General features: G+C 51.7%; 1 protein-coding gene and 1 non-coding gene across 12 annotated transcripts in view; both read left to right on the top strand.

Moving 5' to 3' along the window:
* The window catches only part of PHACTR4 (phosphatase and actin regulator 4), a 73,324-nt gene extending 56,837 nt beyond the window's left edge, over positions 1 to 16,487 (top strand). For 9 of the 11 annotated variants that reach the window (XM_071767827.1, XM_071767824.1, XM_071767831.1 and 6 more), the window contains 12 exons: positions 1,783 to 1,962; positions 2,416 to 2,496; positions 4,995 to 5,159; positions 5,288 to 5,650; positions 8,949 to 9,531; positions 10,073 to 10,290; positions 10,661 to 10,811; positions 11,336 to 11,391; positions 12,364 to 12,425; positions 13,092 to 13,229; positions 14,260 to 14,336; positions 14,922 to 16,487. In XM_071767827.1, the coding sequence (XP_071623928.1) occupies positions 1,783 to 1,962; positions 2,416 to 2,496; positions 4,995 to 5,159; positions 5,288 to 5,650; positions 8,949 to 9,531; positions 10,073 to 10,290; positions 10,661 to 10,811; positions 11,336 to 11,391; positions 12,364 to 12,425; positions 13,092 to 13,229; positions 14,260 to 14,336; positions 14,922 to 14,937 (2,090 nt within the window). In that variant the 3' untranslated portion in view covers positions 14,938 to 16,487. Of the gene's footprint in view, positions 1 to 224; positions 753 to 1,782; positions 1,963 to 2,415; positions 2,497 to 4,994; positions 5,160 to 5,287; positions 5,651 to 8,948; positions 9,532 to 10,072; positions 10,291 to 10,660; positions 10,812 to 11,335; positions 11,392 to 12,363; positions 12,426 to 13,091; positions 13,230 to 14,259; positions 14,337 to 14,921 lie in introns of those variants that run through there. The other 2 variants (XM_071767832.1, XM_071767822.1) reach the window with 2 other exon arrangements.
* Positions 16,488 to 17,286: 799 nt separating this feature from the next.
* Positions 17,287 to 17,492, top strand: LOC139807307 (small nucleolar RNA SNORA73 family). The gene has a single exon (XR_011730522.1). It is a non-coding gene; the product is annotated as a small nucleolar RNA SNORA73 family (small nucleolar RNA).
* Positions 17,493 to 18,062: the final 570 nt, after the last annotated feature.

Raw genomic sequence — 18,062 nt, 5'->3', positions numbered from 1 at the left:
CCCACAAGGCTTTTGCAAACTCTGGGATGTTAAGAGCTGAGGAATAAATTGCTGGAACGTGGTTTCTCCTTCCTGGCAGGACTTGGGGAAGCCTGGAGGGCTCCGTTCCCAATTCTCCATCTTTTCCCCAGCTCCTGTTTTGGGCAGTGCTGAAGCCAAGGGGGGAGTTCTTGGTCTGGAGGGTTTCACTTAGGTTTTGCACACTCCAATTTTTTTTTTCTGCAGGCATTGCTAGATTCTGCTGGAAATGTTCCCTTATGGTCCATCCCATCCCCAGAAAGCAGCAGCAGCAGCACCAGGCAGAGCAGGACAGGGACCAGTTCAGAGTTTTGTGCTCGGGTTCTGCTTCGCTCATTTTTTAGGAGCTTTTGTCGTGGTGGTTGCAGCAAGTTGAGGTTTGGGGTTTTTCTGCGTGTCCTTTCCCTCCTCCCTGTCCTTCTGGTGTTGTTCTCAAGAGACTTTTGGGTACAGTAGGTGGAGTGCAAGCCTGCATTGTGTTGCTTTCCTGTGGAGCTGTTGCTCTTGGCCGGCTTTGCAGGGTTTATTTATAGAGGGGTGGGGAAAAAAAAATCAGAGGGAGGCAAAGTGCTCACACGTAGAGCTGCTGTCCTGGGCCTGGTAATTCCTGGGGGGGTGTGAAGACAGTCAGAAACCCCAGCTCTGCAGCCAGGAGGGTGTTTGTGTCCAGGGAACTCCTTGTGACTGGCACCAGTCGCTTCCAACCGGAGCTGAGGAGCGGCGGCGAAGCCTTTGTGTGTTCCTGGGGATTTCAACTAATCCTGCTCTCCTCAGAAACTCTCTTACCTCTGCACTCTTAACACCAGAAACACCCCCCCCCTCTCTCTTCCCCCAAGTGGAATGCTGGGGGGTTACCTGCAGGCATGGAGGTTTGCTGCATTTTCTGCATGAACATGCATCAGTGCTGCCCGGCGGGCGAGGGGCAGGAGGGGGGAGATGGACCAAGGGACCTTTTTCTCTCTCCTTCTTTTCTCTCTCCTTCCTTTCTCTCTCCTTCCTTTCTCTCTCCTTCTTTTCTCTCTCCTTCCTTTCTCTCTCCTTCCTTTCTCTTTCCTTTCTCTTTCCTTTCTCTTTCCTTTCTCTTTCCTTTCTCTCTCCTTTCTCTCTCCTTTCTCTCTCCTTTCTCTCTCCTTTCTCTCTCCTTTCTCTCTCCTTTCTCTCTCTTCTCCCTTCCCTTCTCCCTTCCCTTCTCCCTTCCCTTCTCCCTTCCCTTCTCCCTTCCCTTCTTCCTTCCCTTTTCCCTTCCCTTCTCCCTTCCCTTCTTCTTTCCTTCTTCCTCCCTTCTTCCTCCCTTCTTCCTCCTTTATTCCTCCCTTCTTCTTTCCTTCTTCCTCCCTTCCTTCTCCCTTCCTCCTCCCTTCCTCCTCCCTTCCTCCTCCCTTCCTCCTCCCTTCCTCCCTTCTTCCTCTCTTTCTCTTCTTTCTCTTCCTTCTCTTCCTTCTCTTCCTTCTCTCTTCCTTCTCTCTTCCTTCTCTTCCTTCTCTCTTCCTTCTCTCTTCCTTCTCTCTTCCTTCTCTCTTCCTTCTCTTCCTTCTCTCTTCCTTCTCTCTTCCTTCTCTCTTCCTTCTCTTCCTTCTCTCTTCCTTCTCTCTTCCTTCTCCCTTCCTTCTCCCTTCCTTCTCCCTTCCTTCTCCCTTCCTTCTCCCTTCCTTCTCCCTTCCTTCTCCCTTCCTTCTCCCTTCCTTCTCCCTTCCTTCTCCCTTCCTTTTCTCCCTTCCTTCTCTCCCCTTTCCCAAGGTAACTTCTTTCTTCTTTACCCTGCAGCAGAAGAGTTTGATCGTCACCCCCCCTCTGATGCCACCATGGGGGTAGATGTGTTGGAATCTGGTGACACCACACCTCCCACCAAGAGGAAAAGCAAGTTCTCTGGCTTTGGCAAGATCTTCAAACCTTGGAAGTGGAGGAAAAAGAAAAGCAGTGACAAATTTAAGGAGACTTCAGAAGGTGAGCAATATGGGGGTTGGGTGGGAGTCCCTTCCTCTGCTTGGGCAGCCTCCCCGTGGCCATCTGGCCAGTGAGGAGGGTTTGCTGTCCCAAACCTGAGTGGTGACAGATGTAGGAACCCAAATGTGACTTTTGGTGACTGTACCTGCAATCTCTCCAGAAACACCTGGCCATGGAGCAGTAGTTTCAGACAAACAAATTCCTTTCTTGGAAGGAACCTCCCCGAGCAGCTGTGGGGAGGGAGGGTTTGTTCCACCATCACCAATCTGGTGTGAAGGGCAGGTCTGAACGTGCAGGCCCTCCTCCCTCCTCTTAATCCCTGTGAAAAACAGTGAAATTTGAAGCCCTTTTATTTCCTCCAGAGGATCCCTTTAAAAAAAAAAAAAAAAAGTGTCTTCTTGACCTTTTTATTCACCCTGTTTTCTGAGTGCTTTTTTTTCAATTTAATATCAGTTTTAGAACGAAAGATTTCTATGCGAAAGCCAAGAGAGGAGCTGGTAAAAAGAGGGGTTCTGTTGGAAGACCCTGAGCAGGGTGAGTCTTGCAAATGAACTTCTCCTCCTGTCTGTCTTCTGTGTAGCTGATCTCTGGCAGAACCTCACCCTTGCAGCCCTTCTGTTTTTGGGAGACAGATGTAAGGACTCTCTTAACTAATGTGGTTCCTCTCTGGTTTACCCTTTCCAATTCACTCTCTGGCCTGATGTCTGCACCTGGCAAGGAAAACAGCCTGGGGGAAGATGTTGCTAAGAGAGCAAAATGATTTTCCTGGACATCTTCCTGGCAGTGGGGAGGGAAGGGGTGTTCTGTGTCTCACTTCCCATCCTGTCCCTCTTCTCCACGTCCCACTCCGGCCACCTTGTCCTGTGCTGCTCAACTCCTCCCTCACACTTCAGCTTCCTCTGGTCACACTTCAGAGGCTTTAGAGAAAGAAACCAACTGCTGACTTTTGAGCTGCCTGGGTAAGGCTGTTCCCTCAAAAAGTTACAGGTGAGGAGCTTCATGGTGTCATAGCCACAGCTGAGCTTCCCAAGCTTGTCCTGCTCTCAGAGAAGTCTTGGCCCCTTTTCTGTCCTTCCTGATTGAGTTGGAACCATCCTGGTCAAATCATTTTTCAGGCAGATGAGTTCAGCACCCAGTCACCTGGTTGTGTCTTGGGTGGTGTGGGCACAGGACAAGGGGCCAGGACCATGTGGTGGGAGAGCAGCCCAGAGGCTGGGTGACACTGGGTGGCTTTGTGTCCCAGAGGCTGGGTGGCACTGGGTGGCTTTGTGTCCCAGAGGCTGGGTGGCACTGGGTGGCTTTGTGTCCTTGCACCCCCAAAGCTGTGGTGCAGAAGCTGTGCTGCCTGATGCACATCTCAGGGTTATCCAAAGGAAGGTGGCAAGTGGGAAAGCAAAGGTGAGGGAAAAAAAAAAAAAAAAAAAGTGCTTTTCAAACCAAAGCACTGAAAGGAAAAGTGAGAGGAAAAGTCTGAGCAGAGTTGTTTGCAGCTGAGGGTGTAAATGCTGGGCTGGAGGAAGAGTTCAGCAGGGTACAAAAGGGTATGAGGTCACAGGATGAAACTCTGGGAGAGACATCAAAGGCTCTGGGTAACAAACTTCCAGCTAGAGATGACAGAGGAGAGACCTTCCAAAGGGTGTAACAGAAGCATGGCCAAGAGATGGAATTATTTGGAGTCATCTGATCTGGCTTAAGGAGCAGAAGATGGTTATGATCTGGAGCAAGTGCAGGCCCAGGGAATGAGGGAGCAGTTGGTGTTGTCAGGAGGGTTAGATTAAAAAGCACATTATCCTAATCCCTTCTGTGAGGTTAAGACACTTGGGGCAGTCATAGGATGGGTGGTTATTGTGTTTGGGATTTCTAAAACTGGCTCTTAGGGCAGTTAATGTTCTTTTGCAGCAAAGAAAGTCCTGGGGAGCTTTTGGCCTCTTGGCATCTTTGCTTTCAGCTTCTGAAGAACATCAGGTTAGGGAAGGTGAGGTGGTACCTTGGTGGGGAGAGGAGAGGTGAAGAGGGCAGTGGAATAAAGCATTAAAAATCAGAGTAAAAATGTGCTGGGGTCTGACAGCTGGGAAGGGCCCAGAGTCATAGACTGCAGCTGCTTGAGAGATGAAAACACTGAGGCTGAAAACACTGAGGGTTTTTAATCAAATTAGGGATGTATTTGAGTTTTCCTGAGTGGGGGAGCAGTCTGAGTGGGCAGTGCCCCATTCCAGTGGATGCTAAGTTGGATTTTGTCAAGAGTTTGTCCTGTCAGAACAATTACAGGGACAAAGAGTGGTTGAGGATTTCCTCCTTGTGATCAGGGCTTTAAGTGCTCTCTAGAGCAGGGGCTGAAAGAGGATGTTTTATTTTCTGAGAGAGGCCTTGCATCTAACAGTTGGGCAACTCTTTGTTGCCCAAAAAGAAATTGTAAAGATGAACATCAGATTCTGGAGAGGTTTTATTACAGATTACTTAAACAAAGGTAAAAAGTGAGGAAATACACACTGTTGGGAGATGCTTTGGATAGAGCAGTGATTTTTTTTTTTTTTGTGCTAAATACAGGACAGAAAGAGGTCCTTGAACTAATTTTAAGACTTTATCAAAATCTGTGATTGCACATGCACTTTGCTAGTGTTGAATTCTCTAGAGCAGCAGAGAATTTGGGTGATTGTGGGGAGGCCCAGAAGCTGCTGGAGGTTTTTAACTGCTGCTGCAGCTTTCCTGGGCTGTGGCCCAGCACTGCACCTCCTGCTCTGAACTGCAGGAGGGTTCTTTCTAAACAAGGTGGTGGACTGTGAGGCTGCTGAAGAAGCAGAAACATTTGCTGGGGTACAGGGCTGTACTGTTTTACTTGATGAAATCAAGGGCTCTCAGCTCCAGCTTGGTGTTGCTGTGCTCTCCTCTGCAGAAGGTAAGCTGAAGACAAGCTGTCTTGGAAGCCAGAGAGAAGCTGGTGTGGATCCTTGACAGTTCACAGCCATCTCTCCTCTGTCTTGTGCTTTCTGAGTGTTCTCTCTTTGCTTCTTTCCCCTCCCATCCCCTTGCAGATGGGGAAGACCCAGACAAGCTGAACCCACCTGCCCTGAAGAACGGCCACACAGTCCCCATCGGTGGGCCTGGGGCTGGTAACCTGGCCAGCCAGGAGGAAGATGCCACAAAGCCATCCAGCCTTAGGAAGCCTGTTCCAGCTGAGGAACCAAAGAACAGGCAGGGTAAGAAACCAGATGGGTGCAAAATCAGTTGCTTCAGGTTCTCCCAGGACCTGTTCTGAGCTCTCACCTGATTCTTCCCACCCCTCTCCCGGCCCTCCGGTCTCCAACCAAACTGTCTCACTTTGCAGGCTCCTCCAGCAGCCACTCTGGGCCTGAACTGGAACCACCTCAGGATCTGTATGTCCCCAGACAACCTCTGCTTCCTCCCAAAAGACCTCCCCCAACTTCCCAGGAGGGAACAGAAGCTCCAGCGAAGGACCCGACGCCCTCCGGCAGCACTGCAAAAACTGCTCCCTCCTCCACAGCCCCTGTGGTGACAAAGACAGTGACAAATCCCACTGCTGCCCCTTCCCCAGCCCCCAGGACTCTGCCCCCTGCTCTCGCCAGTGCCAACACTACTGCTCCCACGAGTACAACCAGCACAGCCCCTGCCAAGCAGCCTCCTGTCCCTCCTCCCAAACCTGTCAACAGGAACAGCACCTCAGTAATAGGTAAGTGCCCCCCTCAGCTGGGTTGATTTCCTTCTTTTGGCACCCTGAGATGTTTTGCAGCTTGCTCTGAGAGCCTCTTCCCTTCAGAGGGGAGGATTTGTGGTGTGGCTGTCGTGCATCCTAAACCACAGAGCTGTTTGTTGGATCAGGAATTGCAGTCCAGGCTGGGGGCAGAAGCTGTGCTGGTGTTCAGCTCTGTGTGTGCTGAGAATTCCTGGAGTTTCTGCCCAAAGCCCATCCCATCTGTCAGGTGTCTGGGTTTCCAGCAGCCACCTGCAGGAGGGAAGCCCTGCCTGCTTTTGGCTGGAGCTGGGGTGGTGCAAGGAGAGGGGAAGGCATTTCTCTGGCAGCCAGAAGATGTCAGGGCTGGGATTTAGCTGTGCACAGCTGGGATTGGTGGAGAGGTTTGGGGTTTTTTTATGAGGTTTGGGTTTTTTTTGTTTGTTTTTTGCTTTGCAAGACTTGTGGTCAGGAAGAATTGATGCTTTCAGCTGGTCTGTGCAAAAAACAAACCTCAGCAAATCCACATCACACCAAACAGTGGCTGTCCTGGCTGTCACTGCTGTGCCACACAGTTTATCCTTGGTGCAGAGACACCAGGAGCTGGCAGGGATGATTCAGGCTCCCCTGGTTCTACCCAGCACCTTCTCCAGGGTCTGTGACCAAGGTGTTGCCATAATAAATCTGTAAGTCTTACCCCATCAGCTCAACTGTAATTTGAGCTGAATCCTCCCACACAGGGAGATCAATACATTTACTCTTTTCTTTTCCCTGAGCACAAGATCTGGGGATTGTTTCTTAAAGCTGAGTGAGTCCCCTGCTCTCTGTAGGAGTTTGAGGTCTTACAGATGCATTAGAGATGGAGTAAATGAGACAATTTCCACCCAGTCCATGCCTGTTCCTCTTTCCTGGCTCAGCTGCTCAGCTGGGGATGGTGCAGCCCAGGAGGGAGGATCCTGGGACCATCAGGCAGACAGCACAGAAACTGGAAGAGGTGTTGCCTGGTGTGTGGTGAAGGATCAGGTGTAAGTTACCACCTGAAGGAGCCTGGGCCACTGCTTTCAGGACAAACTGCACCTCTGTTGTGCTCAGGGCTTCTCCTTGCTCTAGCAGGTTTTACAAGTGGCCTTGATATGGTATTAACACTGTATGCCAGACCAGCTTGATTAGTCTGACCAGGCCTGAGCACTCAATAAAATACTTTCTTGTTTTCTTTAAGCTGCTTGCACACATCACAGATGGTATTTGAAATGCCCCTGAGCTAATTGCAGGAGGTACTTGTGGAACAAAAAAAAAAAAAAGCAAAAAAAAGAGGTTGAAGACAACAGAAACAGCAGTTTATCAACCAGACATTCAGCCCCAGCCTGCTTCTCTCCCCCAAAACACAGTTGTGGACTGGGGGCTGGGGAGGAGAGCATCATCCAACCCCTCTTTTGGTCTCCTGGGTGAGAGTGGAGATGCAGAAAAGGCTCTGCAGGACAGAGCTGCACGTGCAGTCCTGGCTGTGCTGCTGTGGAGTTGGAGCTCTCTGACCCAGGGCGTGTGTCTTCTGCTTTTGTGCTGCTCTTCCAACCTGAGGCAGGGGAGGACTGTAAGGAGCAGATGGTTCCTTTCTTCTCTCTGGTGAAGATGCTCCCTGAGGTTCATTCTCTGAGCAGTTCTGAGGGGTGATGCAGTAGCTGGAAAAACAAGGCTCAGGAAGCACTTTTTTGGGCAGTGGGGAAATGAATCAGCATCAGCTTCAAAAAGCAAGGAGGGCAAAGGGTGCTGGGTGCTTGGCAGCAGCCCCAGTGCTGGGTGCCAGGGACAGGTTTTGGGAGCCAGAGTTGCTGTGGGGCTTGTGTTAAGGGCAGCAGATCTGTCCCCATTGGTGGCATGTCCCCAGGTGTGGTGGCATGTCCCCAGGTGTGGTGGCATGTCCCCAGGTGTGGTGGCATGTCCCCAGGTGTGGTGGCAGTCACTGTGCTGGGATTGTCCCACTGAAAGGGGCCAAGCTGGCTCAGGAGGGTGCTTTAGAGCAGCACCCAACCCTTTAGGGTCTCAGAGGAGACCCAAACCCTTCTCCCAGCTGCTTGGTCCCTCCCAAAATCTGTCACTGTTACCCAAAAGTGACCAAGCCTGGTCCTGCCAAGCATGGAGCACCCCTTGGAGACACTGGAATCCTTCTGGAGACACTGGAATCCCTCTGGAGACACTGGAATCCCTCTGGGCTGGAGCTGTGGGCACTCAGTGTTTTGCACAATCTTGGCCTTTAATCTACAAGGGGAAAAGTCTGAAAATGCAAAACATCCCAAAAATGTGCCCACCTCTCTGTCTCTCTCTCTCCTGTTGGGGCAGCCTTATCTCGGGGGAACACTCCCTGCTTGCAGCACCCTCTGGTGGTCTTTGGGATTGTGGATTCCTCCCGGCTCCATCCTGGGGCCACCGCAGGGAAATCTGCAGGAAATCGCAGGGAAATCTCTGCAGGCAGGTGGGCAAATCTTTTGCAAGCCCCAGGAGCCCTCGGTGGGTGAATGGAAAAGCTACAAAGTGGTGAAGCAAGAGCAGTCAGCAGTGGTGCCAATTCTTCCCTAGGAACCTGAGATTCCTTGCTGGAAGGGGAATTTCCATCCCCATTTCTCTCTCTCCTCCATCACACAGCAGAAAAACTCAAGGCTCGTGAACTATTTTGGGAGTTTTGCTATTTATTTTGTGGGAGAAGCTTATATGGGGCTTTAGGGACAGAACCTCAGGCCTGAAGGGGCAGGAGGTGCTGGTGGTGTCCTTGGGCTGGGGCTGAAGGAATGGGATGGGGAGAGCACAGTGCTTCAGGTTCTGGCCTTTACCTTTGAGCGAGACATCCCCAAAAGTTTTGGGGTTTTTTCATGTGGAACGGAGCCATTAACACAGAGTCTGGGGTGTCCTGGATGTCTCAGGTTCCTTTGCAAAGTGATGCTGTAAAGAATCACTCTGGCTACCAGACACAGCTCTGCATTCCTTGGCTGGGGCTGAGCTGGGGGAGCTCCATCTGCTGTCACCTGAGGGCTGGTGCTGGTTCTCTCTCTCCAAAGCAGCAGGAGGCTCAGCCCTCTCCCAGCCTCCTTGTTTCAGGCTGCTCTTCCAAGTCGTAACCTTTGCTGCAGGAGGGACAAACAGGAGGTTTGCAACCTGCTTCTTTCTGGCAACTGTGTTTGAGCAGCAAAGCAGCTGAGATGGCTTGGTCTGAGAGCTTTGCCATGAATGTTCCACACTGCTACCTGGAAAGCACCTTGTTAAACCTTTTAGTGGCATTTGTTTGTTTGTTTGTTTTTCTTTTCAGCTGAACTTTCTCAAGCAATAACCAGTGGTACAACCTTATCCAAGCCTTCCCCTCCTCTCCCCCCCAAAAGAGGCCTCCTGCCTAACACCACCCCAGATGCTGCCCTCCCTTCCAAGCCCCCCAGTGACAGGACAGTGCCAGCCACCCGTCCTGCCCTGCTGCCCATGCACATCACCTCTGTGTACCCCCCCCCTCCCCCCTCCCCACCACTGCCCACCCACATCCCCCCTGAACCTCCACGCATGCCCCTGCCTCTCTCCACCCCTGTCCCGGACCCTCCACGCTCCTTGGACCTACCCAAAGAGACTCCTCCTCCTCCTCCTGAAGACTTCAAGTCCTTGGAAGTGTCCAAGAGGACAGCAGAGCAAGGATTTGGGGACCCTCCCCTGCTGCCTCGTCTGCCCCAGCTCCCACTGCACATCCGTATCCAGCAGGCTCTGGCCAGTCCCCTGCCTGTCACCCCCCCTCCTGAGGGCTCACACAGGGCTCACTCCTTGCTCTTTGAGAACGATGGCTTTGGAGAAGACAGCAGCACCCTGGGCAGGACAAGGTCCCTGCCTGTCACCATCGAGATGCTCAAAGTGTGAGTAGCTCCTGTGCTCCCTCTTCCTGAAGGGCAGGGGTGGGTTCTTTCCTTACTTTTTTTTTTTTTCCCAACAACCTAGAAGCCATTTTGCCTCTTGGCTGAATCTGTCTTTTAGCATCTTAGGGGGTCAGTGCATCTTCCCTCTGAATTTAGCTCTGGGGTTTGAGTGCTCCCAAAGGAAAATGGGTTCTAAAAGACAAACACGGTGCCAGGACCAGAGAAAACAAGGTCCTGGGTTTCATCCATCCGGGGCCTTTCATTTTGCAAAACAGAAGTGAGAAAAGAAAGGGTTATAATCCAACCCAAAAATCCCAGAGGCAGGAGGTGAGAGGGCTCTTTGGTTCTGCACAGCCCCTGCCTCTGGCATTTCCTCTGCCACAGCTCCCTGTGCTCTGGAGGGAGGGGATGGTGCAGGATGCTGGGGCTGCTCCTGCAGCTCTGGTTCCTGGGCTGCCCCCAAACCTGCCTCCTGCTCTCTGGGGTGTTCCCCACCCCCCCTGGGATGTGTTAAGAGATGTGATTGTGTGCTTCTCGTTAGTCCAGACGATGAGGAAGAAGATGACCAGGAAGAGGAGCAGAATCCAGGCCCTCGTGTGTACATTGGGGATGTGCCATCTGTCACAATCATCCCCAAACTGGTACCCCAGGTCCTGCCAGAGGAGCAGGAAGGAGACGAAGGGATGAGCGACTCTGACTCGGAGGGACCCATCCTGTACAAAGATGAGGAAGATGAGGAAGAAGATGAAAGCCATAACAGTAAGGCTTTGACATTGCAGCTGGCTTTTTGTTTTTCCTCTGCTGAACTCGTGCCTGACTGTACTGAGCTCGGGATGGAAGAGCTGCTTCACACACTGCCTCAAAGCAGCTGCCTCTTGGTTGCATGATATGCCACGTGTCCTCTTCCTCACTTTTCTTTCCAAAAAGCTGCCCAAGTTGTGGGCAAAACCTTTCCAAAAGGTTGCCCAGGAAAGCTGTGGCTGCCCCATCCCTGGCAGTGTCCAAGGTTGGATGGGGCTTGGAGCAGCCTGGGCTGGGGGAGGGGTCCCTGCCCATCCAGGGGGTTGGAACTGGATGAGCTTTAAGGTCCTTTCCAACCCAAACCATTCTCTGCTCTTCCTCCCCACAGGCACGCTGGCTAACAAGGTGAAGAGGAAAGACACCTTAGCCATAAAGCTGGGGAACACAACCATAGCCCAGGAGGAGAAGGTTGTTTTCCCACGGAAGAGCAAGGAGGAGTGGAACGAAATCCGGCAGCAGATCGGGACGACCCTGATCAGGTGGGGAGAGCTGGAACACAGGAGTGAGGTCTGAGCACTCACTCAGCTCAGCATGAGAGTGGCCAAAGCTGTTGCCTTGGCCAAGCTGCCTGTGCTGGAGTCCAGTGGGTGGCTTTTCTCCCTTGGTTGGATTGGAAACTCCTTCTGGGCTTGAGCAGCATCCCCTGCCAGGTCCCTGTGCCCAGATGTTAAGTGGACTGTGAGGGGAAAATCTCAAGTACCCCAGAACTGTCACTGCTGTAAAGCAGGAATGGGGAACGGATGGAGGGGGAGTGCTGATGGTTTAGGTGGGGGTGAAGCTGGGGCTGTGGGGCTCTGGGCTCTCCCATCTCCTTGAGTTCCCTGGGAAGCTGCCTCTGAGCTTTCGAGAGGCCACAGCACCTTCCAACCCCTGTGGGGTGGGACAGCAGCTGTTTGGTCTCCATGGGGGAGCAAGGGGTGTCCAGGAGGTTCTGAGAGGGAGCAGTTGTGCTCTTCATCCCCTGCTGAGGAAGTAGGGGATCAAATATTCTGCTTTTCTGTAGGAGGCTGAGTCAGAGACCCACAGCAGAAGAGCTGGAGCAGAGGAACATACTGCAACGTGAGTACTGCTGCTCTGCTGGCCCTGGGGAAGAAAATAACTTTCCCTTTCCCATCTTAGTCCAAGAGACTGAGTCCATGCTTGGAATACAGTGACAGAGGGCTGTGCTCTGCTTGTATTGCTGGTGTGAAGCAATGCCACTAAGTTTTCCCCACTGCTTCATTTGAAAAAAGTCAAGAAGCAAAAATCAAGAAACCCGGATAAAATCAGACTTTGGTGGTACCAAGCAATACAGAATCACACTGGGTAAAGGCCACCTCTCCCCTGCCTCACACCTCAAGGAAAAGCCCATGAACTCTGATGTTAAACAGGGCTGTTAAAGGTGGTGTTGTTTGGGCTGGACTTTTATCTGTGGCCCAGACTTGACAGCATTGTACTGCATGGTTCAAAAAGCAGCAGAGCAGTCAGTGGTGTTTCTCTTGGCCATAGGTTGCTCTGCAAAAGTTTTAAACAAACATAATCAAGGAAAGGGAAATGCCAGTTCAGGAAGTTTCCATTTCAAATATTTATCTGTGCTGGTTTTCTCTTTGAAACTCTTGGTATAATCACAGAATCAGAGACTCAGCCAGGTTGGAAAGGACCTGAGATCATCACATCCACCCCTTAACCCACTACCATGGCTTTGGGGAGGAGCAAGCTGCAAAGTGGCTTGGATGGATTTTGACAACGTGACCATTAATCTTTAATGTGCCCAGGGCTGGAGAGAATGACTCATCTGAAAAGGCCCAAATTGGCCCTGTCAGTCAGTCAGGGGGTGCTGGGTGAGGAAGGGGACAGAGCTGGGCTGTGCTCTCTGCCTCTCACCAGCACAGCCACGCTGCCCTGAGCTCTCACTTGTACAGATAAGCAGCTCGAGCTCCATCCTCTCCTTTTGTTCAAGGCCAGAAAGCTTTTTTTTTTTTTTTCCCCCCCCGAAAAAAAATAATTTTCAAAGCCCAGACAGGCACCATTTCTTTTCTTTTCTCTTGGCAGCAAAAAATGAAGCTGACCGCCAAGCTGAGAAGCGTGAGATCAAACGCAGGCTCACCAGGAAGGTAACTGCTGAGCCCCGTGCTGGGCCCACCATCTGGCCAGGGAGGGAGGTGGCACAGCACAGCCTTGGGGACCTTGCTGTGGGTGAAGTCACAGGGCTCTTGTGTAAGTGTCCCCAGTGCCCTCTGACTGCAGAGCTTTGGAAGGTGGCACTGGTGGCACCGGGAGTGGCAGATCCTGAGCTGGCCTTGGGTGTGAGGAGCCAAAGGAGAGAGAAATTGGGCACTTTGGAAGGTTTGCTGGTGCTGTTTGAACACAGGAACTGCAGCGGCCACGTTTTTCACTCCAGGCTCCCCAAAAGCTGTTTGCAAAATAGCAGTGGAGGGGGAGAAGCAGAGCAGCAGCTGTTTGGAGCAGTTACGTTCAAGTTACTCCTGGTTGTTACGAACCACTGGGAAAAACTTCCCAAGGGGCTGTGGGTAGGAGACAGGAGCATTGCTGAAGCAGGGAGCAGGATTAGTTTGGCTTAGGGCTGCTATGCAGGGCTCACCCTGTTGCCAAACTGCTCCCAAATCCCTTCCTTTCCCTTTCTTCCTTTCCTACAAGCAGGACCTCAGAGTGGCTGTGGTTCAGACCCAGTGAGGGAACTGGTTTTATTTTTGCCTGAGCTGATCCTGCTCTGTGGCCAAGGCACAGACTTCATTTTCTTTGTTCTTTCTGGTGTTCAGCTGAGCCAGAGGCCTACAGTGGCTGAGCTGCAGGCCAGGAAGATCCTGAGGTTTAATGAATACGTGGAGGTAACAGATGCTCAAGACTATGACAGACGAGCAGATAAACCATGGACAAAGCTCACACCAGCTGACAAGGTACCAAGGTCCCTGTCCCTTGTTGTTGGGGTACCAAGGTCCCTGTCCCTTCTTATAGGGGTACCAAGGTCCCTGCCCCTTGTTGTTGGAGTACCAAGGTCCCTGTCCCTTCCTTTTGGGGTACCAAGGTCCCTGTCCCTTGTTTTTGGGGTACCAAGGTCCCTGTCCCTTGTTGTTGGAGTACCAAGGTCCCTGTCCCTTCCTTTTGGGGTACCAAGGTCCCTGTCCCTTGTTGTTGGGGCACCAAGGTCCCTGTCCCTTGTTTTTGGGGTACCAAGGTCCCTGTCCCTTGTTGTTGGGGTACCAAGGTCCCTGTCCCTTCCTGTTGGGGTACCAAGGTCCCTGTCCCTTGTTGCAGGGGTACCAAAGTCCCTGTCCCTTGTTGTTGGGGCACCAAGGTCCCTGTCCCTTGTTGTTGGGGAGGGACAGCTGGATTGGGGTGTCTGATACAAAATGGGGTGAGCCAAGGAGGTTTGCTCTGTTCCTTTGCCTTCACCTCCACATTTTTTCCTCTGCCACCCACCCAGCACCCCCAAGTGTCCTGTCCCCCCCCTTGTGCTGTCCCCAACCCTGCTCGTGGTGACATGGAGCCCCTGGCCTCAGTTTCTGAGGAACCACAGAGGGTGCAAGGTGCTGGTGAGAGGAGCACAGGTCAGGCAAGAAGCTGGCAGGGAAGCAATCAGTTCTTGTCTTCCCTGGTGACTTGTGTAATTCCTTGGGATTACTTCCCCCCCTCAGTGTGCAGGGAAATAAAAGTCAGCCCCGTGTCCAGGGGCTGTGGGAGCTGAGGTGGCTGCTGCAGTCTGAGCTCCTTCCCTCACCAAGGAGCTGTAGGACTCAGCCCTGCTGCTCCAAACCCTTCTTAACTCTTTTATTCCACCCCTGGAAGGTGGGACTGCTCAACCCTGAGCGGGGCTGGGGGAGGGACAGCAGCTTCTTGGGGTGTCTGAGCTCCCCTGAGATGGGGGAGAGGGTCAAGATGTCCCTGAGCAGGAGGTAAAAAAAAAAGGTTTTTTCCCTCTTCTTGCAGGCTGCCATCCGCAAGGAGCTGAATGAGTTCAAGAGCTGTGAAATGGAAGTCCACGAGGACAGCAAACAGTTCACCAGGTGAGGGAGGACACCTTGGGTGCCAGCTCAGAGCTGCAGTCCTGCTGAGAAAGCTGTGCTGCAGGGGCAGGGCAGGGAGGCAACATGTTAAAACCCTCCAAAAAATGACCTGGGACACAGCTGCAGATTTAATTTCTCTTTCTGCCTCGGTGGTGCTGGGTGACTGGAGGGGTGCAGTGGTTTGTTCTTCCCTAAACTGGGGCTTCAAGCCTGGAAAGTCCACGTGACTGGTTTGAGGTGGATGTGAAACCAGTGTGACCTTGCTGGAGCTGGAGACACATCCAGTAGGAGCCACAGCCTCAAACCACCCTGGCAGCTAACTCAGAGATTATCTATGAAGTAACCTGGGGATGGTGGCCCAAATAGTTCTGGATTTCCTCCTCAAAAATTGCTCTGTGTGGCAAACAAGAAACACACAAGCAGCACAAGAGCTTTCCGAGGCAGAGGTGAAGCTGTTTGGTTGGTAACAGCTTCCCTGAGGGCTGAGAGTTTGGAGATATTTGAAGTTTCCTCTTTTTGGGTGTCTGTAGTGCCTTGGTAACCATTTAACCTGAGTCCCAAGTGTATTTTTCACTTGACTTGCAGGTACCATCGACCATAATCTTCCAAGAGAAGGGAGCAAGAGACCTGAGAGGACTGGAAGTTCTCTGCATCCCTCTGCGAGGCAATACAGCGAGGGTGGAACCTCAGCTCTTCCAAGATTTGCCTTCAAAACATACCCAGAAAAGGGCTTTTGGGCAGGGAAGAAGGGGGATCCTGTCTGAATGTAGCATTTCACTGGAACAAACACATCTCGAGTGCCATCAGGCTGGAACTGAACACTGTACCTCAGAGTGTGGCTCAGCAACCCCCTCTGCCCAGCACCAGGAGATGTGGGGATGAAGGATTCCTCCTTCCCAACTCCCCTTTTCCTTTCCTGAACAGCCCCAATTCTCAGCTGTACATACTCCTATTTTTTTTTTATTTTTTTTTTTGAGGGGGGAGGGTGTGCACAACTCCTTCATTCCCTCCTCCTTACCAAGAGGGGGGGGAAAAAAACCCAACAAACAGCAGCTCTGGTGCTGGAAAGCTGAGAGGTGGAGAGTGGAGCTCGTGTGTATATTACCTGTGTACAGAGAACCTGCACAGATGCTGACCTGGCAGACAACTGACATGTGATTTGTCATTTTCTTTATTTTTTTTTTTGGTTTTGCTTGCCTCTCTGTCATGTCCTTAATGTCCTGAATCACTACTGACCAACGGTTTGTTTGTCCTGGAAGGGAATTGTATAGATATTAATGTATGCTGCATCTTTTTTTTTTTTAAAAAAAACCAAAAAAACCCAAAACCAGCCCCACAAATGGATCAAACATTCCCTCCCCACTCTCTCTCCCAGTTGCTGTGATGTTAACAGATCTTGAGACATCTGGGTTTGGTTAACAAATGACACAACCAGGAAATGACTTGCCTTTTTTTAAAAAAAAAAAACAAAACCTTTTTAATTTGGGGAAGCTGTGAGAGTAGTCAATTATGGTTTTTTGTGGCTTCCTCTCAGATGTTTTTTTACTCTCCCAAATCAGGGTGAAACTTGCCTTTTTTTTTTTTTCATTTTTACAGCTAAACCTACTGGAAACTTCGATCATTTCACTGTGTTGGGTTGAAGGGAAGAAGAGGTTTAAAAAGTGACCTTAAGATATTCTTTCTCTTCTGAGAATTATCTCATTGGCTCTTCCTAAATGTGAGGGTGGGTTTTTTTAATTAAAAACCCCCCTAAACCTGGTATTGCCACTGCTGTGTCCTGCACAAAAACCCAACCCAGGGGTGAGACGCCACTTGAGGTGAAGGAGGTGGCAGGAGGAGGGGGTGGGAATGTCAAGAAGGATTTTTCTTGTTCCCCAGCCTTTCTCTGGTGTATTTTTTAGGGGGGCCCTGGCAGAGCCCCCCGGGCCCTCCGTGCTGTGCCAACACCGGGGCCTTGGCCCCCCCGGAGCTGCCATGGCCGAGGGGGGAGAAGGGGGGGGGGGGGGGTCCCTTCCCTTCCCTCACAGTTTCCCCTGTACAGACTTCAAGCGTTGCATTGTAAATCAGTCTCCTCATCAACAGATTTTAATTATTGAATAAAAAGTATTTTAGGACTTTTTTTTAAAAAAAAAACAAAAACAAAAACAAAAATTTGCCTTCGTGGTTGTGTTCGCCGCCTCAGGGGAAGAAGGGGGAGGGGGGTGGTCAGGTTCTGCCTCTCCCCAGCAGAAAGGGAGCAGCGTGTGAGGCAGCGGCTGTGGCTCAGAGCTTTACAGGGGAGGTGCGGACGACAGCAGGGCCGAGGGTGGCCCCAGGGGTGGCGGTGGCCCCAGGGGTAGAAGCGTCCCCGGAGCCCCTGTTTGTGGCCCCCGCCTCATGGCCGCCCCGCTCCGCCATGGCCGTTCCCGCCTTCCCACTGCGCAAGCGCCGCGCTCCGCCTCTCCCCCCCCCCCCCCCCCCCCCCCCACCCCCTTCCCCATTGCACATGCGCCTTTAGCCCCGCCCCGTTCACGTGCTCCTCTAGCCCCGCCCCCTGCCCGCTCTATAAATACCGCCGCGCAGAGCCCTTCGTTCCTTTTCTCCTCAGCGAGCGGGTGAGTGCGGCTTCTGCTTCCTCTCTCTATCCTTTCATTTTTTTTTTTTTTTTTTTTCTTTTTTTTTTAATGCGGTGCGCTCCTCGCAGCTGCTGAGGGCCACGCTGCCCCTGGCCTGCTGTGGGAAGGCCGCGTCCCTATTTTTTCTGTCACAATGCCCTGTGCAGCCTTCCCTCAGCGCTGCTCACCTCACCCTCTGCTCCTCTCCCCTCAGCTCCCGCCCGGGCCTGGCCTCGCTCAGCTCCATCCAAGCGTGAGTATCCCTCGCGGGGTTCAATCTCCCACGTAAAAAAAAAAAAAAAACAAAACAGGGAGAAGGATGTGTTTTTCGAGGGAAAGGGTTTTAAACCTCTAACCCAACGTGGATATCCGGAGAAGTCGCTCTCTCTCGGCTCTGTCCGTGTGGCGCACGGGAGCGTAGGCCCTCGGGCCCGTGACGTACGGTCCCTTTCCACGACGTTGGAGAACAAGCCGGGCCCCAGAGCCTGCAGCCTGCATATTCCTACTGCTTCTCCGAGCCCTCGGGCCGTTACGGAGGAGATAAACCATGCAGGAAACAAATTTTGCCACTAAAAAGGGCTTTTGAGGGGTGGGGTGGGGGGGTGGAACACGTGAGGCTGGGGGGATGGGAAAGGGAGAAGAGAAACTGAGCGGTTGTTGATGCTTTTTCTGCATTATTTCTAGTTCTAAACTGAAGAAATTCGACGTTAATGGAGCACGGATGTGGAATGTAAGTTGATTTTACGAATTATGTCTGTGCGACTCTGTGGGTAATTTATACTTCAAATAACCTTGAGCTATGTCTTAAACACCTTATGGAAACCATTGCATCGGCTTTAAATAGTTAAATACCCATGTAGGTTTTTTAAATGTGTAAAAGCTCAGCTTAGGTGTCCCCTGGCTTCCAGGATTTAATTGGACTGGGTGGAAAAAGGAGACCAATTCCTCAGTCAGTGTAAGGAAAAAAAAAGTTCTTGGTGTGGGCGATTTTTATTTGTTCAGCTTGAGGTTTTCCTTGTGTCAGATGAGAATTTATGTATAAAGAGCAAAACCAAACTGCAGGGAAAGTCATCGAGGTTCTACCTTGGGCTTTCATGATCACCCATCTTCCCTGTTAATGAGCCTCGGAGCT

This window comes from Heliangelus exortis, chromosome 24 (genome assembly GCF_036169615.1).
Source record: "Heliangelus exortis chromosome 24, bHelExo1.hap1, whole genome shotgun sequence".
NCBI classification, from domain to species: Eukaryota; Metazoa; Chordata; class Aves; order Apodiformes; family Trochilidae; genus Heliangelus; species Heliangelus exortis.
The sequence above is the reverse complement of the archived record's forward strand: the minus strand, read 5'-3'. Positions and strand labels throughout refer to the sequence as shown.